Below are 26,514 nucleotides of genomic sequence, written 5' to 3'. Positions count from 1 at the left end.
TGGTGAAATGGTATTTGGAAGAATTTCCAGATAGTTAAAATTGCTAATGCAGAAATACTAACATTTCAGGATTTGGTGGTTTTACAGTTTCAACTGTGGCGATGATAATGATTTTGTTAATTCATTTCCTGGAAGTAGGAGATAGTGGCTGTGACTGTATATTGAACATATGAACATGTTTGTTCTTTTGCTTTCCTCTTTAACCAAAATTTTATTGGAAAAGACAATATGGATTTTTTTTAAATGCTAAATTAGAATTTCATTTGAATAGCTTTTGTTCAAAAACAAAAATAAGGTTCAAAAACAGAAATACATTTAAAAAAAATTATTGAAAAGATTTTGCTTTTAATTTATTAACATTTCTGTTTCTTTCCAGGCGAATGGATATAGCTTCATCAGTATTGATCATGGCCAAGCAGTATCTTTGCTAAAGACTTTTCAGAACACAGTGGAACTTGTTATTGTTCGAGAGCTTTCTTAAATACTGTGGAAGAAGAGGAAATGTCTGTGTAATTTTTGAAGGACTTGTGGAAAACTGAATATTTTGATTATTTTTGTATGCAAAACTTTTAAAACTATGTACAGTAATAAAATAATGAATTTGTGGTTATGGGGAAAAACCACTGTAAAGAATATAAATGAAACAGTTATGGAAATGCATATGGTAACTAGAGGTTAAATTGTTTTAAAGCATTGTAGCAATCAAGGATCACTCCTCCAAGAACAAACCTGTGGTGTATTTTGTACAGATGGTAGGTTTATTTTGTGGATAATTCATATACATTGAAGAACTTTGTGTACAAGGAGCCTCCATTGTAGCCAGTGGACAGATGGCAGGGCTTTCTGTCCTATAGCAGTTTTGTTGCCTTTAATTTTTGTTCACTGATTTTTACTATATTTGTTGAAACCACTTTGGTAGATGTTGGTAAGAAATTTTAAAAGTTGGCTTTGCAATGTGCATATTGTATAGATGAATTGGTAGATTGAAAGTGGAGTGATTGGATTAAATTAAAAGGCCAGGTAAAAGTATGAAGTAAAAAAAAGAAGGGGTGAGGAACTTAATGTGAGAATCTATGTCTACCAATAGAAAAAAAATGCAATAAAACATGAAGTTTTTTTTAGGCAGAGACTATAAATATACTTCTGAAAGTTCTACAGGATTGGTTCATATCAAATCCATTGCCTGTCATATTCCTACATGTAATTTAGTTTTGTTTTTAAAAAAACAAGGGTTTTTTTGTGTGTGTGCGCACTATGGAGTTGTACTGAGAAGGTATTCTCTTGTTTAAAAAACCCCTGGTTTTATATAAAAGGATGATTTTCTCCTGCCTTGTATGAATTGCTCCACATTCAACTTATTTATACATTTTTTAAACAAGAAACTGAAATGGCCAGTTTTTGCTGTGTTGCCTGTAATGTATCATGATGCATAGATGCATTGAATTTTTACGTGCATGTTCTGAATAGAAAAGCTGTGCTCCTTTTAATGGGGCTTATGATACTGAGCCCTATGAAGACTGGGCTGCCCAGGAATAAATGACTCAGAAAGAACTCTTGATTTTATTTGGCCTTCAATTGTCTTGTGAGACAAAAAGGAAATGATACGCATGGAGCTGTAACCAAAGCCAGGTTATGTGACACAGTGATGGAAGGTTGCTACTGGAAGGTTGCAAAGGGAGAGGTATTTTGGGCCCACCAGCTTGTATGATCTTCCTCAAAGGGCTGTTCCTACAGGTGACATTAAATGTGAACTAGACACTTCAGAGTCATTAAAGGGTTTCTAATTATATTAATATAAGATTTATTACAAACTGCCTTTGTTCCTTATTACTTGTATAAAATATTGGATTATACATAATTTTGTTTACGACAAATGTTTATTTTCTTCATTTTCGTTATGTAACAGATGAGATTGCCTAATCCACAAGATAATAAGTAATACATAGTTATTATGGACCATAGAAAAGTGCCATAGAACACAAGTAACTGTTTTTAAAGGTGAATGGAAAAATACTCAGTTAATTGAAATTTTAACAGAAATTAATAGTTTTAAAAAGAAATCTAGCAGAGCACCAGTTTATTATAGATTTTGCAAAAGTATACTTGAGTGGAAAAGAATCTACATTGGTAACTGTCAGTACTTTTTAAATACATAAACACCAATGATATTGCACTTCAAAAAAATTAACTGAATATTGTAATGCATATAATTCTTAATTTTAATTGAAACCCTTTAACAACTCTTTGTACATTAACTTTAGTTGATTTCATTAATATTTACATAGGCATTGATTTTTTTATATTAGCAGAAATGTGTTGTATTTTGGTAAAACTCACTTGTTTTCTGTGTGCTGTCAACCTTTAAAAAACAAAAAAAGCTATATCATGACAGGCTTCAGTGTTGCTGTTTTTATTTACAGTTTATTCAGTGATTTACATATTCACTGCTTTTAATTATTCAGTCTTTTAATAAAGGGAATATAAATAAACAAAACCATAATTATGTGAAAGATTAAAAAGTCTCAAAACTGATCATGGACTCAATTTATCTTTGCATACAAGACATAAGGATGAAATAAATTGTCCCAATATATTGCATTTTGTATGAAATGATAAAACATTCTAAACTAAATTAGGATTTCATTTGAATAATTTTTTCAAAATTTTGAACTATTTTCAAAATTCAAAAACATTGACAAAAATTCTTATTGTTTAAAGTAACAATGCAAGAAAAATTGGTGCTTTTAGTCTGCTTGCAAGGAAATAAAATATTGCTTAAGGTTATTTTGTGGGGAAAAAACTCACATTTTGAAATGCATTATTCCCTATACCAGTGTTTCTCAACCTTGGCAAGTTTAAGATGTGTGGACTTCAACTGCCAGAAGTTGAAGTTGCTGGTTTGGGAATTCTGGGAGTTGAAGTCCACACATCTTAAAGTTGCCATGGTTGAGAAACACTGCCCTATACGTTTGTCAGAATATATGTTTGAGAGAGGTTGTTGAAAAAGAAGCTCACTGAAACAGGAAAACTTTTTTTGAAGGCATGGATTTCTAATGTTTCTCATTTTGTCAAAATATATCTGGAAAGTTGGTGGATTAGGTATAGAATGGATCATATTATCAATTCAGGTTTTTTTGTAACAGTTCTTTAAAGAATCAGTTCAAGTGAAATTTTTGGAAAAATTCCCACATATTTATTGTGTAAATATTTTTTTTTACTGTTTTTGACTGGAGTTTAAAAAATGTACATACTTGAACACATCCTGTGAACACAATCATAGCAATAAGTGACACACAGATACAAGCCTTTATCATTAATTTGCTGTATACTACTTTTTAAAATAACTATTCCCTTGTCAGCAGCTCTGTAATGTTTTTATTGATCAGCATTTATTCAGCATTCCAAATTTTTGTATATAATTAAATTGTTTCTGGAGTAACACATGGAGAATAGATAATAAACTAATGCTCTTTAAAGTTATGTGTACTTTATTGGTTTCAATTCACATCAGTCTGAAGTTTTCTAAATTGTTGAAACTTTCCCCTCTGGAATGATTTATTTTTCTTTTAAAAAGTAATAGATTATTTGAAGTAGATAGAATGCATGAACCCAAGAAGAAAGTCATAATTCCGTACTAGCTTGCAGAGAACCTCTGACTGCTATTCCTGAAGAAGATAGACAGCTAGATATATTAAAGTACTATCAGATGAAATGCGCAGCCATTTATCAGTGGCAACAGATTTGGAGATAATGCTTTTCCAGGTCTAAATCTATGAATTCTGCATTGTGGGAGCTCTATTTGCATTATTATTAACACAAATCCAATGCTAATTACTAATGTTTGAGAGTAGTAGTGTTGCAAATCAAATAAGTGGTTCATTTTGAAAATATGAACATATTTAACATAATTACAAAATTGTCAGAGCTAGTCCGAGGCATTTTGCTTCCTTAAGGCTGTTGCCCATTTCACATCCAGGAACCAAGTGGTTCAAAATCTGAACCTTAATTGGGCTCTTTTTCTTCTGAGCTAATCGACTACCTAGAAGGAAATGTCCAAAATTTGGGGGGAGTGCCTCTCCTACATCTGCTATGTTGTTCAGGGACTAGATATCTCTGAAACCACTTCTCTGAGTTCCATCTGCCCAAGTTGTCTGTCCCCAGGAGAGGGGGCTTGTTGAGAATCACACTACTGAGAGAATGCCATCTGCTGGGCTCTGCTGCTTGGGCCTTCTCAGTGATGCCCAATCCTTGCTTTGGAAGAGCCTTTCCCTGATATATGGACTGCCCTCTCTCAGATTTTCAAAGAGCCATGAAAAGATCAGGAGGTACAGATTTCATTGGATAATTTCCACACATGAATTCACTTTATGTGAAAAAAATACGACTTGTGCCAGCATAGTCAATTAGCACAAAAGTCAAAATACGCCAGGATTTCTTCCCCCTTTCTGTTTTCACTCATGCTCTTACCATCCTATTCTGCTTGCTGTGGATCCTATCTCCTCACTTCTGCAAAAGCTGCTATTGCTACTAGGGGTCAAAACAGTCACCAACATCTTGTCCAAACCTGTTACCCCAAATGAAAAGAATCTAACACTTAGGAGTTGAATGTAGTATGTCACACTGAAGCTGGTAAAGGCGCCTCAGCCCTAGGATGAGCTTTTAACGTGGGCTAATCTGTGTGCACAATCAACAACAAAAAATCTCTGTGCAACGTAATAAAGAATGCAAATAAAATTCTAAATGCCACGAAGCATTCCAGCTATAGAAAAGATGGAGAAACCGCTTTCACTGTATGTAAAACATCAGACAAAAAAGAAAACACATTTGAGTGATGTAGTGCTTAAGAATAAGGCTGTAAAAATTATGAGCGTACTGGTCACTGCCATTGGGTTACAAAATATGACATCATATACCGCAGCCCCTTTTTCCCCCACTGGTTTGGTGTCTCACTGTGTGCGAATTTCCTTTATGCGGGGTTTTCCGGAACTTAGCCCTACCATAAGCGAGGGAAGACTGGACTTCGCATTGTGCAGCGGTTTATGTATTCGGGGTGCTTTGGCCATAGAATACTCTTCTCCAACTTGTCCCTTCCCGACTTCAATTCACATGATGGCGGGATAATTCATCACCGTTGGTTAACAATGAAAGTCCAAAATCTCTACCGCCCCCCTCACTTTCAATATAAAACCCACTTCCTAGGCAAACCGTACCCCCGGGAAAAGCGGTACAGTAACTCCCACCAAAAGGAAAGCCACGTGAACGGAAAAGGCGCAACGTATATACACTCTAGGAAGGGACGCCTTTTCTATGATAACTTCCGTCTCGTCGCCTACGTGCGTTGGCTTGGTCAGGCAGTGAACTTGCCGCCATCATGATGAACAGCGGTGGAATCGGGGTACCTCTCGGCTTCCCTTTAACTCCTACTTCGGTTATTCAAGTCACTAATTTATCCTCCGCGGTTACTAGTGAGCAGATGCGGACGCTTTTCGGTTTCCTAGGTGATATTGAGGAGTTGCGCCTTTACCCTCCGGAGTAAGTGAGGCCCGGGAAGCCATAGAGGATGGCGGGAATGACGGTCTTTTAGGGAACGGGGTGTAAGAAACTGACCGGATGCTGCGTCCTCCATTTTGCTTGTGGGTTGTTGGTGGCGCGCTTGGTGGCAGCTCCGTTTTGAAGCTTTTACTTTCTATGAGGAGAGTTGCCCGGAGTGAAGATGGCGCCTATTCATGGATCTCTTTTTTTTCGCTCTTTACCGTGGCCTGTTTCACCTCAGTCCTATCATTATCTTCCTTTTCAGGACTGTGAGAAATGCCTCCGACGTTGAGGTTAGCGCTCTTTATGAGAAGCTGTGATCCGAACCCTTTTTCAGACAGGTTCTTTCTGTGAGAGCTTCGTGTTGTTTGGCTTTGGAAAAGATGCGGCAGGGAAGCTCTCTAGCTCCTTCCCAGGGTCTTCCCCCTCAGCTCATCCAACCGCTTTAATTGATTCTATTGTGCAGTTACTCCGGAGTAAGCCTTATTCTTTCAACCGAGTTTACGTCCCTGTACGGCTCCAGTCCTTTGCTTACATAATTGGAACAGATTTCGTTGAAACGCATGGACTGTACCGCCAATTCAATATGCCTAGGATAGGATTGCAAGATATTTAAGACATGCTTAGTTCATTATTGTGGATAAATGGAGGTTCTTCCCTTTTAACATTTTATGGTAAATGGCAGATACTGTACCACCTTATGTAAAATCTAAAATTCTGGCATACATATCTTACAGTCTTTCAATAATGGTTTCTAGAATTATAGTTCAGGGAAGATGAACTGTTACAGTTTACCAGAAACATTTCCAACACTTAAAGTATAACAACTACTTGCTATAATCAGATTCTCAGAATTTTACATGTGAATATGCTGTGTGATAGCATAGCAGGTACCTAGCATGTTTCTGATAGACATAATTTTTTTAAGAAGATAAACCTTGTTTGTAGCAGTTATGCATGCAAAATCAAATATTTATTTATTTATTATAAATGCTTTTATAGCTACTTCATTAATCTGGCATTGAAAAAACCATGCTCTTAATTAATTAATTAATCAATCAGATTTATCACCACCCATCTCCCAAAAGGGACTCTGGGCAGTTTACAATAAAACTCTTACTAGCTTCCTGAATATTAGAAGTGAGTGTGGGTTTTTAATATCTAATGAAGGGCATTCCACAGAAGGGGAGCTCTCGCAGATAATTTTTGCTTCTGAGTCTTCTCTAATCACATCTAGGGATGGGGAGACTCAGCAAAGACTCTGAGGTCAGAGTTTTGAACTTTATAAAAAGTGATGATAGCAGACAATATCAAAGTAAAGGCTATAGCACTGTTAAGATTTGGAATTTGATAACGTCTAGGACAACTTATTTAAAATATCCGTAGTACTTAGTGCTTGTTCATATTCTTTTCAGATCAAAAATAATATGTAAGGATAAAAATATAATGCGTAAGATAGAATGTCCCTAGAAACAAAAAACAAGTTGTGCTTGAAAATAAGTATTTTCAGATGTAAATGAAATGGCAGGTGTTTTTGAAAAGGCCCCTTTTGTCAGCTGAAATATTTGAGGTTATCAAATCCTACAAACTAAAACCTGAACTGCAAGTAAATCTAGAACTTGAACTTCATGTAAAAAATAAAAATGTTTTTCATTAAGTTACAAAAAAGTAAGCCTTCTTGTACTATGTCATGTGTTCTTGTAGGGCTGAAAGTTCTGTTGTCTAGAAACTTGGTAAACATACCTGGAGTTTAAAAAAAGATTTTAGCTGTGTGCACACTTTCAATTTGTTGCTGAATTCAAATATTTTGAATAGTTTTGCACGTTTCTCTTTCCATTTCAGTAATCAATATCGTTATACTAAATCTTCCAAATAAGCTAACTGCAGACAGGAATTTTCATTATCTCCACAGATGAGACATGAAACTACTAGTAATCCATGCATGTTGCTACTTGCTGTCTTTTCCTTTTCTTTAGCTTTTTTTAGTTTTGGGGATTAATTTTTCTTACTTTGCTCCTCAATATTGCCATTCCCAGCTGTTTATTATAATTTAGTCTTAACGGTATACAATAAAAATCATAGTTTATTTTTTAATTCTTGGCATGTAAAAATATAGAATACAGAAATAATTTGTTATTAGAAAAGCCAAAATTTATTTAATTCAATGTTATTTTCAAAAAAATAGCCTGCCCCAGCCTTCATATAAGCTCTCCATCAGAACATGATGGGCACAGAAAAATACTTTGTATTGGCTGTTTTCATATATCACATTAGGCCGTGATTTTGTTAACCATGGTTTATTAAATAAACCTTAATTAGCTGGATTTGTGCAGCATGTTAAACGATACACCAAGGTTTACAAAACATAACAGCAGGATTGATACATCATACTAAAAAAGAGTATTCTACAGTTTTATTCCCTTTTAAGTAGTCCTTTTGAATTAATAGGAAAGAGAATGAGAGATCTCTGAAAGACACATTGGTATCATTCCCATTCTGAATTCTTCATCTCAGCTTGAAAAATATCCAGAATTTGCTCTGCCAAAATAGCCTTTTTGTTGCAAAATGACAGTGCTGTGATCTCGGAAATTTGGGAGTCTGCAGATGGTCTGTGGGTCCCAGGTTGTCTGTACTCCTCTAAGACAAAACAAGATGTTGGTCACTGACCTTTAATATTGTTTCTTTTCTTTGAATGAGAAAGCCTTTTATTTTCTTCTTACAGCAATCTCTGTTCAGTAAATTCAAATTGCACACAGTAGAAACACCACAATTCTGTAAATATATTCTTGCTGCCCAATTTTGGGTCCCTTTTTAATGCTTTCTGAATATGAATTTGCATTTTTCACTGCTCCAGTAATTGACCTAAACTTATCCATGATTTTTCTACTGTTAACCCTAATTCACTATGACAGTTGACAGTTCTACCATTTCAGACCCAGTTACCATTTTTGAGTTCAGGGTATTTTGTCTGATTATATATTACTTTGAATTACTGATGCTGAAATTCTTCTATTATCATTTCTGTTTACTCAGTGTGGAAAGATGGATTAAGATAGATAGATAAATACAAATTAAGTATTTGTAGACTTTCAAGCATACTTCCTTAAGTGTATTTTTCTGATGTACCATAATCATAACTAAGCTGACATTATTTGTGGAATTAGCAATTGTGTGTGAATAGCTTTTGAAAACTAAATGCCAATGCAGAGGACCCAACATAGATCAGCATTGTAGTGTTGGAGCTCCGTTACTCTAATGGCTATGAAGACCAGATTTGGTCTTCCATGTCTGCAATTAATACAATAGCTAAATATTAAAATTTTAGCTGTTTTGTGTGTCCTTTTAGCAGAAAGTTGAGATATTAACAACAACTACTCTTATTTACAGCTTGATTCTCAACATTGTATCACAGTATTTGAACCTAAAATAGTTTATTAATTTGGAGAACCTATTGGTCTAAGTTTTCCAAGATTACAACTTAAGCAGAGGGAGATAATTAGAAGCATTCTATATAGGCTGAAATACTCTTACTTTGTAATTGTTAAGTCAGAATGATTAAAAATGAGCCTGCAAGTTTAATGTCAAAGAAGGAATGATAAGAAAGTGATAAGGTATATGAAGGAACACATAGAAATCAGGAAGGGTCCTTTTCAAATGGTTTCTGTTAAACCATTTCTTAAATATCTTAGCATAATTGTAGATCTTAAGTCACATACAGAACTTTGCATAATAAATTGTCTTTATTCCAGTTTGATTTCAGCTCCTAGAAACTTCATGTGCTAACTAGGTTGAGCTGTGCTTTTCCAAGATCAGCCTAAGTTGGTACCTCCTAAATGGGTTAATTATAGAATGATCATATGACATTTATTAAAACATTATTGGGGTCAACAGTTTATAAAATGTTAGTGGAATATTTTTGGTCATCCTAAAACAGCTTTTTTCAACCTTTTGACTCTGGAGGAACCCTTGAAATATTTTTCAGGCCTTGGGAACCCCTGCACATTCAGGCTCAAATATAGGCCAGAAGTTACAAAATTATTACATTCATTTCATGTGTAGGCCTATATATATGCATTAACAGTGTTCTTAAATTAAAAATAAAGAATGAAACTTACCTCTTTAATGTGAAGTTGCCTGCATTTGGAATAATTTTTTAAATAAATCGTGATCTCCTGGGAAGCCCCTAGTAACCTCTCGTGGAACCCTAGGGTTCCATGGAACCCTGATTGAGAAACCCTGCTGTAAAATTTAAATATTAGTGGTAGTGAAGTAATTTTTCATCATCAATGCTATGATGATGTTTAGATGAATATTTTGTTATATTAGAGAATAAATAGGACTCTCTTAGCTCAGTTGTTGAGTGATATTGACTCTGGTAAAAGCTTGATATTCCTAACAACATATGAAGTAGACACATCAGAAATGAAGAGTCTGTAGAACTACAGCCTAGTATCTTCTGTACTTAATGAATAACTTAACTTGTATGTGCATCAGCCTAAGATGGACTAAAAAGATATGGAAAAATATAAGTCTTAATCTTTTTGTATTTCTGTGTTCATAGTTGCCTTTGAGCACAGCTGGAAGAAGCAGGATGAAACTTCTAATTGATTTTCTTTTTCTTGCAGCAATGCACCGCTCGCTTTTTCCTCCAAAGTATGTTATATTAAGTTTCGGGAATCTTCAAGTGTTGGTGTGGCCCAGCATCTAACAAACACAGTTTTTATTGACAGAGCTCTGATAGTTGTGCCCTGTGCAGAAGGTTGGTATTTTAAGCATGTTTTTTTTATTTTTGTGGTCTCTACTCTGTCAGTTTGTTCTTTATGTTTTTTCAGCCTTTGGGAAGGAGATGATACCATGTGTGCATTTGCTGTTCTTTCAATAAAACAGGACAATAAAAAGGAAAGAAGAAATTACATGGAGTTCTCCAGATTTTCAGTGTTCCATTAGTTCTAAAATACATGGATACTTTTTTAATGTAATATAGTCTTTTACAAGGATGACAACTTGTTTGTTTCACTAAAAAAATTTATTCTAAAATATTGTTTTGACCATTTGCCTAGAAAAAATTGAGTTGAGGAACACAGATCAAAACACAATTACATATGAAAATGTCTTAAATATATTTTGAATTAAATTGGAATCAGCACACTACTTTGCTACCTCAATAAAAAAATCTATATTTCTTAGTTTCCATTATGAGTTATGTAAAATAGAATAGAGTAATTTTCCCAACAAGGTATCATACCTTTTCCAGTAATAAAGTGTTACAGGAGATGGTATATCATAGGGGTAGTTTTAGTAGGCTCAGGAGCACCCCGCCAGTACCCCCAGATTGTGTTCAGGGAATTTCAGAATTAAATATTTTAAAAATTAAATATTTAAAAATGACTGAAATCAAATCTCCCATGTGAAATCACATATAGGATGAGATTTCAACCATTTTTACTTATTTTTGTTTTTATTTTTTTTATGCCCATGCCATTTCTCAAGGCAAGGTCCTCTCTGAAAAAGTTATTCCTGTATATACTTATAATATTGTTGGAATTTTAGTTAAGTGAGGGGTTCTATTGGTTTAATTGGGCTACATTTGTATTAGCATGCATTTACTCTGTATAATAGTGTTGCAAAATATTTACATAATTAGTTATTCCTTCATTAGCTTTGGTTTTGTTAGCTCAGTATGTATAGTGAATGCCAGTTTTGTAGCTTGAATAGAGCTACAAAGAGAGAGCCAGTTTGGTCTAGTGGTTAAGGTGTTGGGCTAGAAACCAGGAGCCTGTGAGTTCTAGTCCCACCTTAGGCATGAAAGCTGGCTGGGTGACCTTGGGCCAGCCACTTTCTCTCAGCCCAACTCGGTGCAATGTAGACTAGCCTCCTTGTGGTGCACCCTGGGCAATGTGACTTGTCATGGCTAAATAGACTACACATCTAGCTGCTGGACCTCACAAGGATTTTCCAGCCAGAAAAAGCATCATGAACACTGAACTGCTATGCTGTACGATTAAAAAAAAAAAGCTTGAGTAGAGAGGCAAAAAAGTGGAATAATCATGCAAGTAAGAGGATTTTGAAAAGTGCTAGAGATAATGATTCATTCCTGCTGTTCATAGTAAGTAGAAAGGGAAAATGTTGGGAACACTAAAACCCACAAGTGCAATTCTACTTATTCAGGCAGAAGTTAAAAGGTGGAATTTTGAACAAAAATATTTGTAAGTAATTCAGGACTATTGAACTAAGTGAAGTGGAGCTCAGTGGGGGCACAGTATGTTTCAAAACTCAACAGTTGATTGCCTACTGTAACTTTATAGCTGCAGCTGTGCTCCAGAGTTTAAATTCTAGGCATCTCTTGTCTGCCCTTTTGAATTAGGTTATTTGGTGGGGTACTTGATGATTCTTGGAGGCAGCTGAGTTACCTTTACTATAATGGTTCTCTCTAGACTGGTTCTGGCATTGCCACTTGCAGCCTTTACATCTTCAGCCTTTTATGAATCTATGAATCTGTTATATATAGAATCAACAGCATCTGGTTACATTTGCAAACTGCTCTTACTGTTAGGAAGTTTCTTCTAACAGTCAAATTCTGCCTTTCTGAAATTTAAATTAATTATTCTGTTATCTACCCTTTGGAATGAGAGAGAATAGATTTTGATCTTCTATGTGACATCCTTTCAGATATTTGAAGAATTCTGTCATATCTTCCCTCAGTTGTTTTTTCTTCAGTTTAAGCATATACAGCCCCTTCAATTTCTCTTCATAATACTTAGTTTCTAGTTCATCATTGCTCTTCTCTGTATCTCCTACAACTCAAGGAAGAGTTTTGCACTTATTTCTGATTAATTTAATTCTCTTACTTTTAGACCATTCCCCAAATCTCTCAAGATCATTCTTCATTTTATTTCTGACTTCTGGGGTATTAGCTATTTCATTGGGTTATGTTCTCTGAAAATTTTAGAAGTATTTCCTGTTCTTCATCCAAGTGATTAATAAAAATATTGAAGAATAGAAGACACAGGACTGATCTTTCTGGCATCCTGTTTGATATGTTTTGTTGAGTAACCATCAATATGCACCCTCTGCATGATTTCTGACCAACTGTGCCTGCTTAATTGTCACCCAGTCCTTACTTATCTGGCTAATAATGACATGATTTCCTTTATTAAATGATTTCCTGCAGTAAATATACAGCATTGCAGTAAATATACAGCAGGAGAGCCAGTTTGGTCTAGTGGTTAAGGCACCAGGAGTTCTAGTCCCACCTTGGGCATGAAAGCCAGCTGGTTGACTTTGGGCCAGTCACTTGCTCTCAGCCCAACTCACCTCACAGGATTGTTGTTGTGGGGAAAATAGGAGGAGGAAGGAGTATTTAGGTATGTTCCCCGCCTTGAGTTTTTTATTAAAATAATAAAGGTGGAATAAAGATTCTTTTAAAAAATTTCCCAAAATCTGTTAAAGACGTTACTCAATCAGAAAATGAGATAAGATTAGTTTGACAAGTTTGTCCATGCTAACATTTGGTAAGTATTGTACCATATTTTTTCAGGTTAATTTCTTCTGCTCCAAAACTTTCCTAGGTATTGAAGCCAGGCTGACTGGCACATAGTTTTCTGAATCTTCCTTTTTCCTCTCTTTGAAGATAAGGACAATATTGGCTGTCCTCCAGTCACCTGGCACTTGACCAGTTCTCCAGGATTTCTGAAGGAAAATGTATAAGAGTTCAGCCAAGCCAATTAGCTATTTCCTTTAGTGCCCTAGCATGCAGTTCATCTGGCCCTGGAAACTTAAACTCATTCAACATAAAAAGATAATCCCCAACTATGTTTTTATTAGTCCCAAGCTTCAGCCACAGAAGGGAAGGGCTCATTTAGGTTACTGAGTACAGTTCATTGGTTAGTACAGGAATCCAGATTAAAGCATCCCAGTCAGATGGCTATCTTGCCTCCACTTGAGCCTACTGCTTTTCATAATTTCTTGGTAAAGTTCATCCTTCTTTGGTGGTGGTGGGGGAAACTGAACTAAAATAGGGATTGAGTAGCTCTGACTTTACTTCCTTTGTTATCTGTTAGCACTTAGCATCCTTAAACTTAGCTCATGCTGAACTTTTGCTTTCTGGAAACCAGCTTAACAGTTTAGGCTGCCTGTCTATAGTCTTCCTTTGTGACCTGGAATACTTTCAATTTTTCACACATTTATCTTTCTATTTTTCCTTTGGAATGTCTTTATCCACTTAATGTAGATTATCTTTTAGCATTTTAGTGGATGACTATAGAATATTGGAGGGGGTTGCTGTGTGTAGTCTGAAGAATTTATCTTGTAGAGTCTGGATTGTGTTTTTTATTTTTGTTTTAAATTAGCTTAATAGCTCTTTGGGTTGTAAAAGATCTAATATTTGCTAAAAATGCAAATATCAAAGAAATATTGAGGAGGTATCTGTTGGGGCTGTTAAACATCTTTATTTGTTCTTCTTAGTCCTTACAATTTTGTCACAGTTCTTGATAGACTTAATTCTGTGAAATCTTTGATTAAATATTGTAAGGAAAATAAAGCAAATTAGGATACATATACAGAATGGAATATATTATACTACAACTATACGGTTTGACAAAAGAGAACGCAATGTGGCATAGTTCTGTTCTACATAACAGATTCTTTTTCCAGTACAAGAATGTGGGCATATCTGGGTAGAGAGTATTACAAATGAGTGCCTTTAAAGATGCTTTAAAAGCAAAATTGCCTTTGATAAGAATAATGTCTTAAAAGTATTAGTAAGTTAGGTTATTTAATTTTTACTAATTCATTTTTGTTTATACTGATCTTTATATGGTTTATTCAAGAACAGCAAATATATAAAAATACTGTTTTATCATGTTCACATATTCCTTTTCTCTGTCTACAACAATATGATACTGGAATATCTTCATAAAACTAGCATAGTTATCAAGGGTTACATACATCTTTGAAGTTTTTTAGGCTTAATATATTGGTTTGTACTTCTGATATAAGTTGTAATTTTGCTTGTATTTTGCTATGTATTATACATTTGATTACTAAGAAGGATACAACAGAGAATATGCCATATCTCTCCTCCTGTATCTGTGGAGTTTCCATGCCAAGAGTAGAAAAGCACATGAAAACACAATTTCTTTTCTTCTGTTTGTCTTGCATTCTGTGCTAGACAAACATCTCAGAAAGACACAAAGCTTCCTCTAGCTGAAGAAGCCCTCTCTTTGCTAACTTTACTAAACTTGCTACTAGGCTAATACAAGGGATTTAGTGGTGTTCCTTAGTCCTGTTCTCTCCCTTTAAATTTGGCTCACTTATGAGATGAGTTAACAGAAAGCAAAGTCATTTATATGACTTTGACAAAGACATATACAATGACACTTAGATAAGTTACAATTCCTCATTCAATGAGTTGTTAGGTTTTAAAAATGCCTTCCCTGTTGGGTGGTATTACTACATTAGGTCAATAAGATACTACATCTAGAAATACACATAAAATTTATTGGTTTGAATTTTGTGTATAATTTACCATTTTAACAAGTCTGTGGATTACAGAATTGATACATATAAAAACAATTGAAGAGAATGCAGCAATCATTGGCATTTACCCCTTACCCCCAAGCAGTGTAAATTTTTTTTTCCAAACCTCTGAATTTATACAGCAATCTTCCCCAACTTGGTACTTTCCAGATAAGTTAAATTTCAGTTCATAGAATTCTCAACCAGCTTTCAACTATTTTGGCTGGGAATTTTAGGTATTCATTGAACACAGTTGAAAGATACTCGGATTGGGAAGGATTGTTCTACCAATAGGCCTACTCAAACATAAGCCTGTTGACAGCTATTCCAAAGTAAGTATGCAAAGATATTCCTCTGCAGTCAGTGCCAGGTAAATATAATTCGTTAATTATCTTAGTTTTGAGATGATTACAAGGGATTCATACGGTTTTATTGAAGTCAAATGCTCAGATCAAATCCATAGGCTTGTATATTGTCAGACTCAGCAGCTTCCTTGGATTTCATATGAAAAGTGGAGACTTAACGCAGATGTACAGGACAAGTGCTCTGTTGATCTACTCTCTACTGGGAAATCCAAATGGTGTGATATCTAATGTTTCTATTTCTGAACTGATTATTGTACAAAAGCCAGACACAAAAAGACATGGGGAGAGAAGAACCTTTTTGAAATGTTCATCTTGTCTGTCAGGAATGATTCTCAGCATTGCATGGCAGTGGCTTCACTGACTAGTAAAAATGATGTCAAATATATAACTCATACTTCATCATGTAACTTTGTGGTTTTGGATACAATGAAATATCACACTGTCAAAATGCATGGTCCTCTTCTCATTTTATGTGTATTTGAGATTTCTCTCTGACTTTGGTCTAGTTTGAGAGAAGACAAGATTGAAATACATCTGATACCACCTTTAATCATTCTGAACTTTATGTCCACATTTTCTGGTAGATGGATTTTGACTATTAATTTGGTTTTGTATGTTTTCTCTGTGTGATATTTGTGCATTATTAGATGACTAGACTGGCCAAGGCAGACCTGTTACACTTGCCTGAATTAGGCATTGTTTGCCATGCCACTAAACCTGCCGCCAAGTGACAACTTCATGGGGGAAATGAGAACGGAGTCTGGCCTGCAGAAGATGGACGCCCTGTCTCTGTTTTTATTTTTTTGTTTTGCTTTCTTTTCTTTTCTTTTCTTTTCTCTTCTTTTTTTTAATTTTGTCCCTTTCTTGCTGTAATTCTTTCATTTCTACTTGTGAACTGGTTTTTCAGTTCTGTGAAAATGCTGTTCTGTTATAGGAATTCATGACTCATTTTAAACTTGACCCTGTGAAACTGATAACTGTGTCAGTAAGAGCTGACATAATTCTGAAATCAATTTAGACTTTGCATTTAAACTGTAAGTGCAATTCTAAGTTAAGATAATTTGAAATCAGTGGAAATAAGTTCTGTATTCTTAATTAGAAATATGTTGGTTGCCAAATGAAGTGATCAGATTGTTTACATTGCCTTCATATAACTCAGCTATTATATTATACATAGCTTTCTCTGGAGTAAACTTTGAAGTGTTCATTTCTTTTGAAATGTCTTCAGAAACTTCCTTTCATTTTTCTCCCCATACACCCACCCTGAACCTTTCTGATTCTTACTTTTCAAAATACGTGTTTTAGCAAATACTTAGAAATGGTCCCCTTTATGTCTAAGCTTTGTGGAAGCCTATTGAGATTTCCAATTGAGATTTGAACTGCAGAATATATAAACATATGGATAACTTGATATATGTCAAGGAGGCTAGTGTTATTCAAGATCAATAGGTCATCTATTTATTTAATTTTGATATTCAATATACTAATTTCTGTAACAAATCTTGAAAAATTAGGGAGTGCTCAAAATAAGTCTTCACTGACCATTGTTTGTTTTGTATATTGTCTTCTCTTCACTGTAGCATTCTGTGGGAAGGTGACAAGCATCACTATTTTTTTTCCTTGCATCTTCGCACATGATTACAACAGTCTGTCTCAGATTCAGCAGAGACACATCATAGAATTTGAATATTTTCTGCAGAACCTTCCCAAGAACAATAACTTTTGTTACTTTTTTCAGCAAAAGAGATGAGAATTCACAAATTATTTTTGGCATCTTTTATTGTAGTTTTATGTATCTTTTTTCTTTAATAAACAATATTTTACTGTGATCTGGTAATTTTATGAGTAAGTAGGGAATTATATTGTTAGCAGTAGACCTTACTAGAAATTTTGGTTCATCTAATGGACCAGCGGGATCTATACTAAAGCTACAATTATTTAGAAGATTAAAGGTGGCCTAAAGTGAGGGGGTAAGACTTTTGACAGAAGATTTAAATTGACATAAATTACACAGACTGAAGTAGTAATTACAGTTATTAATCAGTTTAAAATGACATGGTCTAGTTCTGAGTGAAAGCCTTTTGTGCATGTCCATGCTTTACATCATTGCTTTTAAGTGTCATTTGAGCCATCACCAGTGCTGAGTGTTGTGCACTTAAGGAGTCCTGTGCGTAGGAATGTCTTTTGCAGAAATAACTGTTGAAATACATTTTTATGAATTTTCATTCCTTCCTTTTTTATGATAACACTGAAAAAATGCAGTTGTAGTTAGTCTGGAATGATTTACTGAAGTAAAAGATTGGTCTTGCACAAGTTGAGTGAGGTACAGTTGGGTCCTTTCTGGATGTAAGTTTATATTTAGCAGATAATTTATATATTTTTTTCTTTTATTTAGTTTTGAATATGAGTATTCAATTTTTTTTTCTTTTTTAAAAGAAGATTTGTTCTCTAGTAAATTATTAACATTTAGCTATGATAGTTTAGAAAGATAAATTCAGGTATAAGTTGCTGTGGTGTTCTATATATAATTGGTGGCCACCCACTGATCAAAAGTTAATTAAGTGGGAGGGGCTACTCTGTGACCCTTCACTTCTCTGTATGATTTCCCATGCTTCTTCCAGGAGTGAGGATATTTACTGGGGAGGGGATAAATCACTGAGAATTACCTCCTTCCCTATTTGGCTGGTGGATGCCTCCACTGGATTAAAAAGTCTTCCATCAGTAGGGGGAATACTAATTCGATATGATCATGGAAGGCTACAGTTTATAACCATTGATTTAGGAATAAGTCCAACTGAACTCTATGGGTCGTAGTCCCCAGTAGAATGATAGGGGATTGGGCTTGAAATGCTTTCATTTAAATGCAGTCCACTTACCATTCCAGTCAAGTTCCTTTTATTTTTAAATCCATTCAGTCAAGTGAAACTAATACGGTTTTTATGTAGCTGGTCTTTTTTTTTTCCCTCAGCCAAAAGTCAGCAGTGTTCCAACTTTTATATATATAATAAGCTTTAAACAGAGGTGTTTTTGTAGTGTACATTAAAATTTAAATAATACATTTTCATTGTATCCTTCAAAAACTCAAGTCAGAAAGTTTACTATAGATCTTCAGGCAACTTTTTAACATCAGAAGCATCTTCCCCTTTTTGAAGTGGGATAAACTTTTTTGAAGTTAATGCAGAGATCTAAATTGTTATCTACATTATATCTTTGGCTTTTTTTAATGGAACATCAACATTACAGCATGAGTGGATTAGTTGGGGCTTTTAATGCAAGAAATTGCAGAAAATTGCTCCGTATTTTTTCCCTTTACAAATGCCATTATACTTCTAGACAATTATATTCTCTATGAGGACCAAATTGACTAAAATTCTGATGCTTACTCTGATAAGTAACACTTAATCACTTCAAGCAAAGGTGACTCCTTGGCATAGTACTTTGCCATGTGCAGTCTGTAATTTCTGGCTAGATTTAGAACTAATCCTTTTAGCGGTCTGTGCTTAAAATATTTACTCTTGGATTGTTTAGGCATAACCCACAAATACAATAATTAGCTGCTGTTAAGCTTCGTAAGGATAATAACGGTTATCCTTAGAGTACATTTTTAGTAAAGTTCAATGCAATAGTAATCCATTATGCAAACATGGTTAAGCATGGTTAGTGCAAAATAATTTTTATTTAATTATTTAAAGTATTTTTATCCTGCTTTTCTACTTCAAAATGATTCAGTCCAGAGTCCCTACCCTGAAACATTTCTGGGTTAAGAACCTGAACAATTGTATTGAGGTAAGCCTTGCTCCCAGGACATCTATAGAGACAAACAGAATCTCCTTGTCATCTTGTAAATACAACAGTGGATCAACTGTACTGACATTATACAGATATAACATTGTGTCAGTGATCAAGCAAATATTTTTGTAAAGACTCCAGATTCCACAATCCCTCGTAATGCTACCAAGGCCATGAGCCTTGTTAGGTTAAAGTACTATAGCTATGAATCATTATGTTTCTTGCCTTGCTTGATTTGTTGTGCCAGACTGACCACTGGTGATCAGCTGGCAATATTTTTCACAGCCACTTTCAGCAGAAAAGGCCAGTTTTTGCTTAGCACACTCCTATTTCCTCTTTTTTTTTCTTTTTGACTGATTTGGTTATTTGCCATTTCTGGGGATTAAACTTTAAAAAATGTTCTTCTTTTCTGTATCTGATGTTCTGTGTGCTATTAGTGATGCAGCCAACACGAACGGTTGTCATGTGTAACACACCTTTCGATCACCGTGAAACAACGTCCTGCGAAAGCGTCCATGCTTGATATCGTTTGGTTCATGAACATTAAGTTTCCAGTACAGGTGACCCATAGCTCAAAGTGTTAAATAATTATCTACTCATTGTTCAATTTTTAACGTAAAAATCTGGTAATGAGTTTGTAGCTTTGCTCACTTACTGTTCCTAGTGGAGTAGGGGAAAGAAAAACGTGTGTTGTTTTGCTTTTTTTAAAGGCTGTTGTAGTTTTTTTTTTTCTTTACTATATTTAAGTTGAAGGGTAATAGTAAATAGAAGAATAAAATTTGAAAGGTGGCCTTACTTTTGATAACAAAAACATTTTGCTCTTCAGGTAAAATTCCAGATGAAGCCAAAGCCCTCTCTCTCTTGGCTCCTGCTCCGACAATGACAAGCCTGATTCCTGGTGGAGGGTTGCTTCCTATACCAACACCTCCTGTGAGTTCAGTAAGTAACACTCAATGTAATACTGTTTCTTTTTAAAGGCTGCAGTTGACTCAGTTGCATTTTTGGTAAGTGGCCCATTGTGGGGATGGCTTTGATACAGTGTAATGTGTATTTACTTAAAATCCAAAGTAAGGTGGGGCATTCATTAGGATAAACCAGAAGCCTTAACATCATGAGATTTAGACTTAACTAGAAATCTGTAAGCAAAGGGGACCATAGAAAATAGCAAGAAAAAAATTGATGTTAAAGCTAGAATTTTTACAGATTGGTTCAGTCTTGCATAGAAAGGTGCTGAAGTTTCTGGGATTAAAAGTACTGAAGCATCTCTGTAGTAGTTCAATTACTCAATTACTTTTCTGCTAAGAATATTGCCTTATTGGCCTGGAAGTTCAGTTCAAAGAGCTTATTGCTTCATGTTTTAAAACTGAAGTTGTACCTTAGTGGATTTTTTTTTAAGTGTTCTCAAATATTTTTGAAATCAGGACAAAAATATTTTTGTATTCGTCCAAAGTAGAAGAAAGACTCTGTGTTTGTTCCTATATTCTCTATTTTCTATTTACAGATAGGAATTTCCCTTGGTCCACTAGGAGCTATACCAGCAACAGCATTGGATCATAACATTACAGCCATTGGAGACATACCCCAGCCACCCATCATGGGTAATGTGGATCCTTCCAAGATTGATGAAATTAGAAGGACTGTATATGTTGGAAACCTAAATTCCCAGGTAAACAATTTTGTTACAGTGAAATACATTACTAAAAAGTATAGCTGCTTTTTTTTGTCAATTACGTATAACTTGCAGTTGTTTGCTCCATTCTCGCCATCAAATCTGACTACCTTGTTCTTTCATACATTGATTTTCAGGTCCATTTTCTCCTTGCATCATACAATATACAGGTGGTCCTTGTTTAATGACTACTTGTTCAGCGACTGTTCAAACTTACAATGGTGCTGAACAAGTGGTACTTTGTGACCTTCCCTGCTGGCTTCCCAGAAGCAAAGTCAATGGGGAAGCCATCAGGAAGTCAGAAGTTGTGGTCATGTGTGGTCCATGTTAACAGCCCACGTGGTCCTCATTTGAGGATGGCTGCCAGGACTGCAAGAACTGCTGCTGTTAAGCGGCACAGTTGTATGGGTTTTTTGACTTATGATCATGACGCTGAATGACAGTTTCCAGTCCCACTGAGTGTTGTTAAATGAGGACTACCTGTATTTAACATTCACTGCAAATCATCCCAGCTGTGTCTGCATACAACAGTATATGTAACCCCCCCAGAGTCCTCCTTTTTGGGGGAGATGGGCCGTGATATAAATTTGAATAATAAATAAATAAAACCTTTGTAACACCCTTGCTGTGTGAGCTGTATTGGGTACCAGTTTGCTTCTGGGTCCAATTCAAGGTGTTGGTCATCACCTTTAAAGCCCTACATGGCATGGGTCCAGGTTACCTGAGGGACTGTCTCATCCCCATCACATCAACCCGTCCCACTCGATCATGCGGAAAGGGCATGTTATGGACCCCGTCAGCTAAATAACTCCGGTTGGCAGGGTCCAGGAAGCGGGCCTTCTCTGCAGTGGCACCTGCGCTTTGGAACATTCTGCCACGGGAGATCAGGCTAGCCCCATCCCTTTTGACCTTCTGGAAGTCCCTGAAGACTTGGTTCTGCCACTGTGTCTGGGGTGGGGAGGGGGGTAGTCATTCTTGGGGATGGCTGTTACCTTAGAGTGCTCCCCCTGTATTTACGATCATTTGTAGCCATCTGGTTTTTGTTTTTTCATTTCATTTTTATATTGTATTATATGATACAATATAAATGTATCATATGATGTTTTATTATGATTATTGTTTTTAATTTTTAACTGACAAATTTATTACAAACCGCTTGGAGTCCCTCTGTGGAAAGAGATGGGTGGTAGTATAAATTTGAGAAAAATAAATAAACATGTACTTTCATATCTCCAACCAGTACAACTGTAATATCACCACTAGCATTCCTTTATGTATTTATTATTTTAATTTATATGGCCACCCATCTCACGTTCATGACTCTGGGTGGTTAACAGTATTAAAAAGGTATAAAAACAGAAAAAACCAAAAAAACATATAAAACAGCAGCTGGGTTAAAAACAAATCCATCAGTCACAGATTAACATAACCAATGCATGGGCTTAGCTCCACCTCCTGACCCATAGGCCTGGTGGCAAATCCACGTTTTTAAGGCCTTGGAAAAGGCTTGACAGAGTCAGGGCCAGTCTGATCTCTGTGGGGATAATAGTCCAAAGGGTGGGCACCATGACATAAAAAGTTTTTTTACCCATTAATACACAAGGGGAAATTAAACATTCTTAATGTTGCACCCTTTGATAATCATTCTGCTCAGATTGAGCCATTTGATAAGCATTCCACTGCAGTTGCTTTACTTTCATAATCTGTTGCTTTTTCTGTATTCTGTAACCAAAACTTCAGTTTGAAATTTTGTTCATTGTCATCTCTCCTATCCTATTAATCAGAATTTTGCCAAACACCTTTCCAGGAGCATGGAACAAAGTAATTCCCCCTGTAGTTTTTGCATTCTTCTTGTTACTAGATTTTTATCCTGCCTTTTATAAGTGTAACTCACGGTCTCCTGGCCAGCATCTTAGCCACTACACCAAACTGGGTCTTCCCTCCCTCCCCCCCCCACCCTTTCTCCTTTCTCTTTGGAAGCATGCCATTATTATTCCTTTATACAATAACTGGAACACATACAGTACAATCTTCACACATTAAGCAAATGACATAGTCACTCTATACACAAACCATATTTTCAGTGTTTCTGCAGTTACATCTTCTATATGTGTTCAGTGTTCGTACAGGATTGACTTCTTTTTTTCCTTGAAAACAAACATTTGTATCATTCATTTCAGTTCTGCTCTTCAGTGTATTACTGTTATTCTCATCATTCCTTACAAATCTTTAAAATACTCCTTCAGCCTTCCCCCTTCTCAGTTTCATCCCAAATAATTTAATCACTTTTGATTTGGTTTAATCTGCTGAAAACTCCCTATGTACCCCTCTTCACACACTTTCAAAACAGTTTTTATATTGATCAATATCAATGCTTCTTTTATCTACTTCTTTTAATGTTAACTCTTGCTCTTTTTCAGTTCATTTTTGCAACTGTCTTTTTCTCTGTATTCACTTTATACAGTATCTTTATTTTTTGTTCATTTATTATAGCAACGATTCTTCCATATGCATTTTTTCTTACTCAGCCTCTTTCACTTCCTCATTCCATCATAATATTTCATACTTCTCATTCAGTACAGTTCTGTGGCACTTCTCTTCTTTCCACTCTGTTCCAAGCAGCGTCAGTGTCATCTTTCTTATATCTACTTCTCATTTACTCTCTAGTTTCTTTTGCTCCTTCCCTTCCCTTCTGTTGACACTACCAAAAAATGGCCCATCTCACATACAGAACTTCTTTTTTATTATTAATTTTTATTAAAAGTTTTTACATAGCTAAAAGACAAATACAGAAGTATCTAACGAAATGGAAAAAAAGGAAGTGCAGAAAAGAATGCAGCTGAAGAAAGAAGAAAAGATGAAGAAGCAACTTCTGCCCTTCTTTACGTTGGTTACAAACAAAGTCATTATCCCTCCTCCCTCCTTAACATTACAGTAATTCCTTCAGCCCCTTATTCAGTCTTCTTTAAATTATCAAATCAGTTATGACCATTTCACTTTTTTCCATTTTCAGCAAAAAGTCCATAAAAGATTTCCAGTCTTTTATAAAAGTACTTACTGTTTTGTCCCTGACCAAATAGGTCAGTTTTACCATCTCTGCTAATTCTGCCATCTTCCCAACCCATTACTCCCTTGTGGGTATTTCAGTATTTCTCCATCTTGTGCATATAATTTGCTGCAGTTACCATATGTAAAATCAGTCTTCCATAAGTCTTTTCTAATTGACTCTTCATAAGTCCCAATAAAAAGAGTTCTGGTTTCATCTCAATATTAATCTTGTAAGGAAATATTAATATTGTAACCAAAATTCTTAGCCCATTTTATCATGCAATCTTTAACTTGTTCCTCTTCTGTTTCAAATTTCAACAAAAGTTTATGTATTTTTGCAATCACATGTTCATTTGTACACAGTTCATTTTCAAATTCCATATTATGTTGTTCAATCCACATTACTTTTTTATCTATATTAATTTTTTCTTTTAATTGTGCATATGAAAATCATTGAAAACTAAATCTCTCTGCAGTTAATTGTTCTCTTGACTTCATCTTAAGCACATACAGAACTTCTCATCACCCATATATCTTTCGCTAATTCTTTCAGTTACTCTTTTAGATTTATTCCTTTGCCAGGTATTCACATAAACAGACTTAGGCTTAACCCACATAATCAAAACTAACATTTTTTAAAGTAGATACTGACCAGATAATAATTGTTACCATTTCATTTTGGGGTAGGGAGAGAGTTGGGAAATTCCATGCTTATAGTCTGGCCCATTTAAACAAGATGTGTAAGGTGTGATTAGGAATCATGGAAATAAAAGTACTATTTCTTGCTTTTAATATCTGTGACCCCACTATTCAAGATGCAGGAACAGTTTTTGTTTGCAGATCCATTGTTGTGACAGAAATTAACATTGTAGTTGGCATGATTCTTGGATATAACTACACCGTACACTTTATGCTAGTCAGTCCAGATTAACCAGTAAGCAGAATCAGGGAATAGGTTTACAAATTGTGTTTAACCTCAGTTGTTTGCTTTTTTTCTAAGACTACAACAGCCGATCAGTTGCTTGAGTTTTTCAAGCAAGTTGGAGAAGTTAAGTTTGTGCGGATGGCAGGTGATGAAACCCAGCCAACACGCTTTGCCTTTGTGGAATTTGCTGACCAGAATTCTGTACCTAGAGCCCTTGCCTTTAATGGAGTTGTGTTTGGAGACAGACCATTGAAGTAAGAAAAATACATTGGCTGTAATCAATTTGTATCAACATTAGCCAGAATGGAAAGGGTTTGTAAGAGTTGTAGTCCAAAACATCTGGAGAGTATTAGGTTGCCTAATATGTACATATTCTTCATAGGAATGTTTGTATGCCTTTGCACAAAATTTATGCAAGCCCCATGGGTTTATATAAGCAGTATATTGCACACGTTCAACAAATAGATCTGCTGAATGTCTATGGGAAAAATGCAAATGTTTTTATTAGTACTTCATGGACTTTACTCAAAATAAAACAAATGACACATTTCCTATAATTAGCTAATAAATACACTTTGGCCAAAAGCCATGGATAAGTTGGAGATTTAGCATAGAATTGTTGATTGGTCTATAGGAAGTTGCAGTTGATTCCTGGCATCTAACTAAAAGCCTCTGATAAAATGTGATTGGAAAGATGCTTTTATGAAAACCCTGAAGAACACTCCCAATCTGTACATATTAGATTTTCATAAAGGCAGCTGGTGAATTGAGACACAATTCTGTACTACATCGATAGGCTCCTGTCCTGTGCCAGAGACCTTGAGCAATTCACTGTACTGATTGAGAGTCTTGGAAATTGTAGTCCATCTGATGAGCACCATGTTCAATGCCATAAAATTTAGAAATTAAAGGCAGATTTTGCAAAATCAGATAAGCAGCTTAATGGCTTCATTTTTGTTTCATTTTATATGTACAGGGATAGGCAACAGGCCACAAACACATTCCCACATTCTCTTTTACATCCCAGAAGTGTTCTATTGATACCTAATAGAATTTAAAATATTATGCTAATTTAATATTTTGCTTGAATCTCCAAATGAAGCAGTAGACTCAAGCTAATGCTGTCTTGATAGCTGAAATGCCTCTGGGCTTCAGGTAGGTCCATATGCATTCTTAGGAAATAAACAAGGTGGAGAGAAGAGGAGACTTAGGAGAGCAGTAATGCAACCAGAGAAGAATTAGACGCGATCCAATTAAATGAGAGAGCGGGGGTGGGGGTGGGGTTAAGGAGGTATGGGGACCTGGTTTGACATAAGAAGAAGAAGCAAAGAGTCTGAGTTCAAAGGAGGTGTTAGGAGGTGTTCAAAGGTCTCAGGTCTTTCTTGTACCATGTTTTCAAATTAATTTGCCTTCTGTCTCACCAGTTGAGAGGGGAAATAGGCAGGGTAAGTAATTGCTAAAAGCTATGGGCTTTTATGTAAAATGTATATGTGATAGTGGTTTAATTTTTCTCCCATTTAATGATAACATGCTCATGGTAAATGCATGTCCTGTAGAAATTATGTCCCAGTTAGGCAGTTGTGTGAGCAAACTTAACCAGTGATTATCTAGGATTCATATATTCCACTAAATGATGGTTTGTTTGCATAACCATTATTGATAAAACCAAA

At 35.4% G+C, this 26,514-nt stretch overlaps 2 protein-coding genes across 4 annotated transcripts in view; both read left to right on the top strand.

The window, feature by feature from the left end:
• Positions 1 to 3,476, top strand: part of ERBIN (erbb2 interacting protein) — a 65,681-nt gene extending 62,205 nt beyond the window's left edge. For both annotated transcript variants that reach the window (XM_063295590.1, XM_063295589.1), the window contains one exon: positions 377 to 3,476. In XM_063295590.1, coding sequence (XP_063151660.1) covers positions 377 to 481 — 105 coding nt within the window. In that variant the 3' untranslated portion in view covers positions 482 to 3,476. The remainder of the gene's footprint in view (positions 1 to 376) is intronic.
• Positions 3,477 to 5,327: 1,851 nt separating this feature from the next.
• The window catches only part of SREK1 (splicing regulatory glutamic acid and lysine rich protein 1), a 35,852-nt gene continuing 14,665 nt past the window's right edge, over positions 5,328 to 26,514 (top strand). The window contains exons 1-5 of one of the 2 annotated variants that reach the window (XM_063295585.1): positions 5,328 to 5,532; positions 10,158 to 10,291; positions 20,029 to 20,141; positions 20,704 to 20,868; positions 24,920 to 25,098. In XM_063295585.1, the coding sequence (XP_063151655.1) occupies positions 5,372 to 5,532; positions 10,158 to 10,291; positions 20,029 to 20,141; positions 20,704 to 20,868; positions 24,920 to 25,098 (752 nt within the window). In that variant the 5' untranslated portion in view covers positions 5,328 to 5,371. Of the gene's footprint in view, positions 5,533 to 10,157; positions 10,292 to 17,865; positions 19,763 to 20,028; positions 20,142 to 20,703; positions 20,869 to 24,919; positions 25,099 to 26,514 lie in introns of those variants that run through there. The other variant, XM_063295586.1, reaches the window with a different exon arrangement.

The sequence above is a fragment of the Candoia aspera genome, chromosome 2 (assembly GCF_035149785.1).
Source record: "Candoia aspera isolate rCanAsp1 chromosome 2, rCanAsp1.hap2, whole genome shotgun sequence".
NCBI classification, from domain to species: domain Eukaryota; kingdom Metazoa; phylum Chordata; class Lepidosauria; order Squamata; family Boidae; genus Candoia; species Candoia aspera.
Note: the sequence above shows the minus strand (reverse complement) of the source record. Positions and strands in the feature narration are given on the sequence as shown.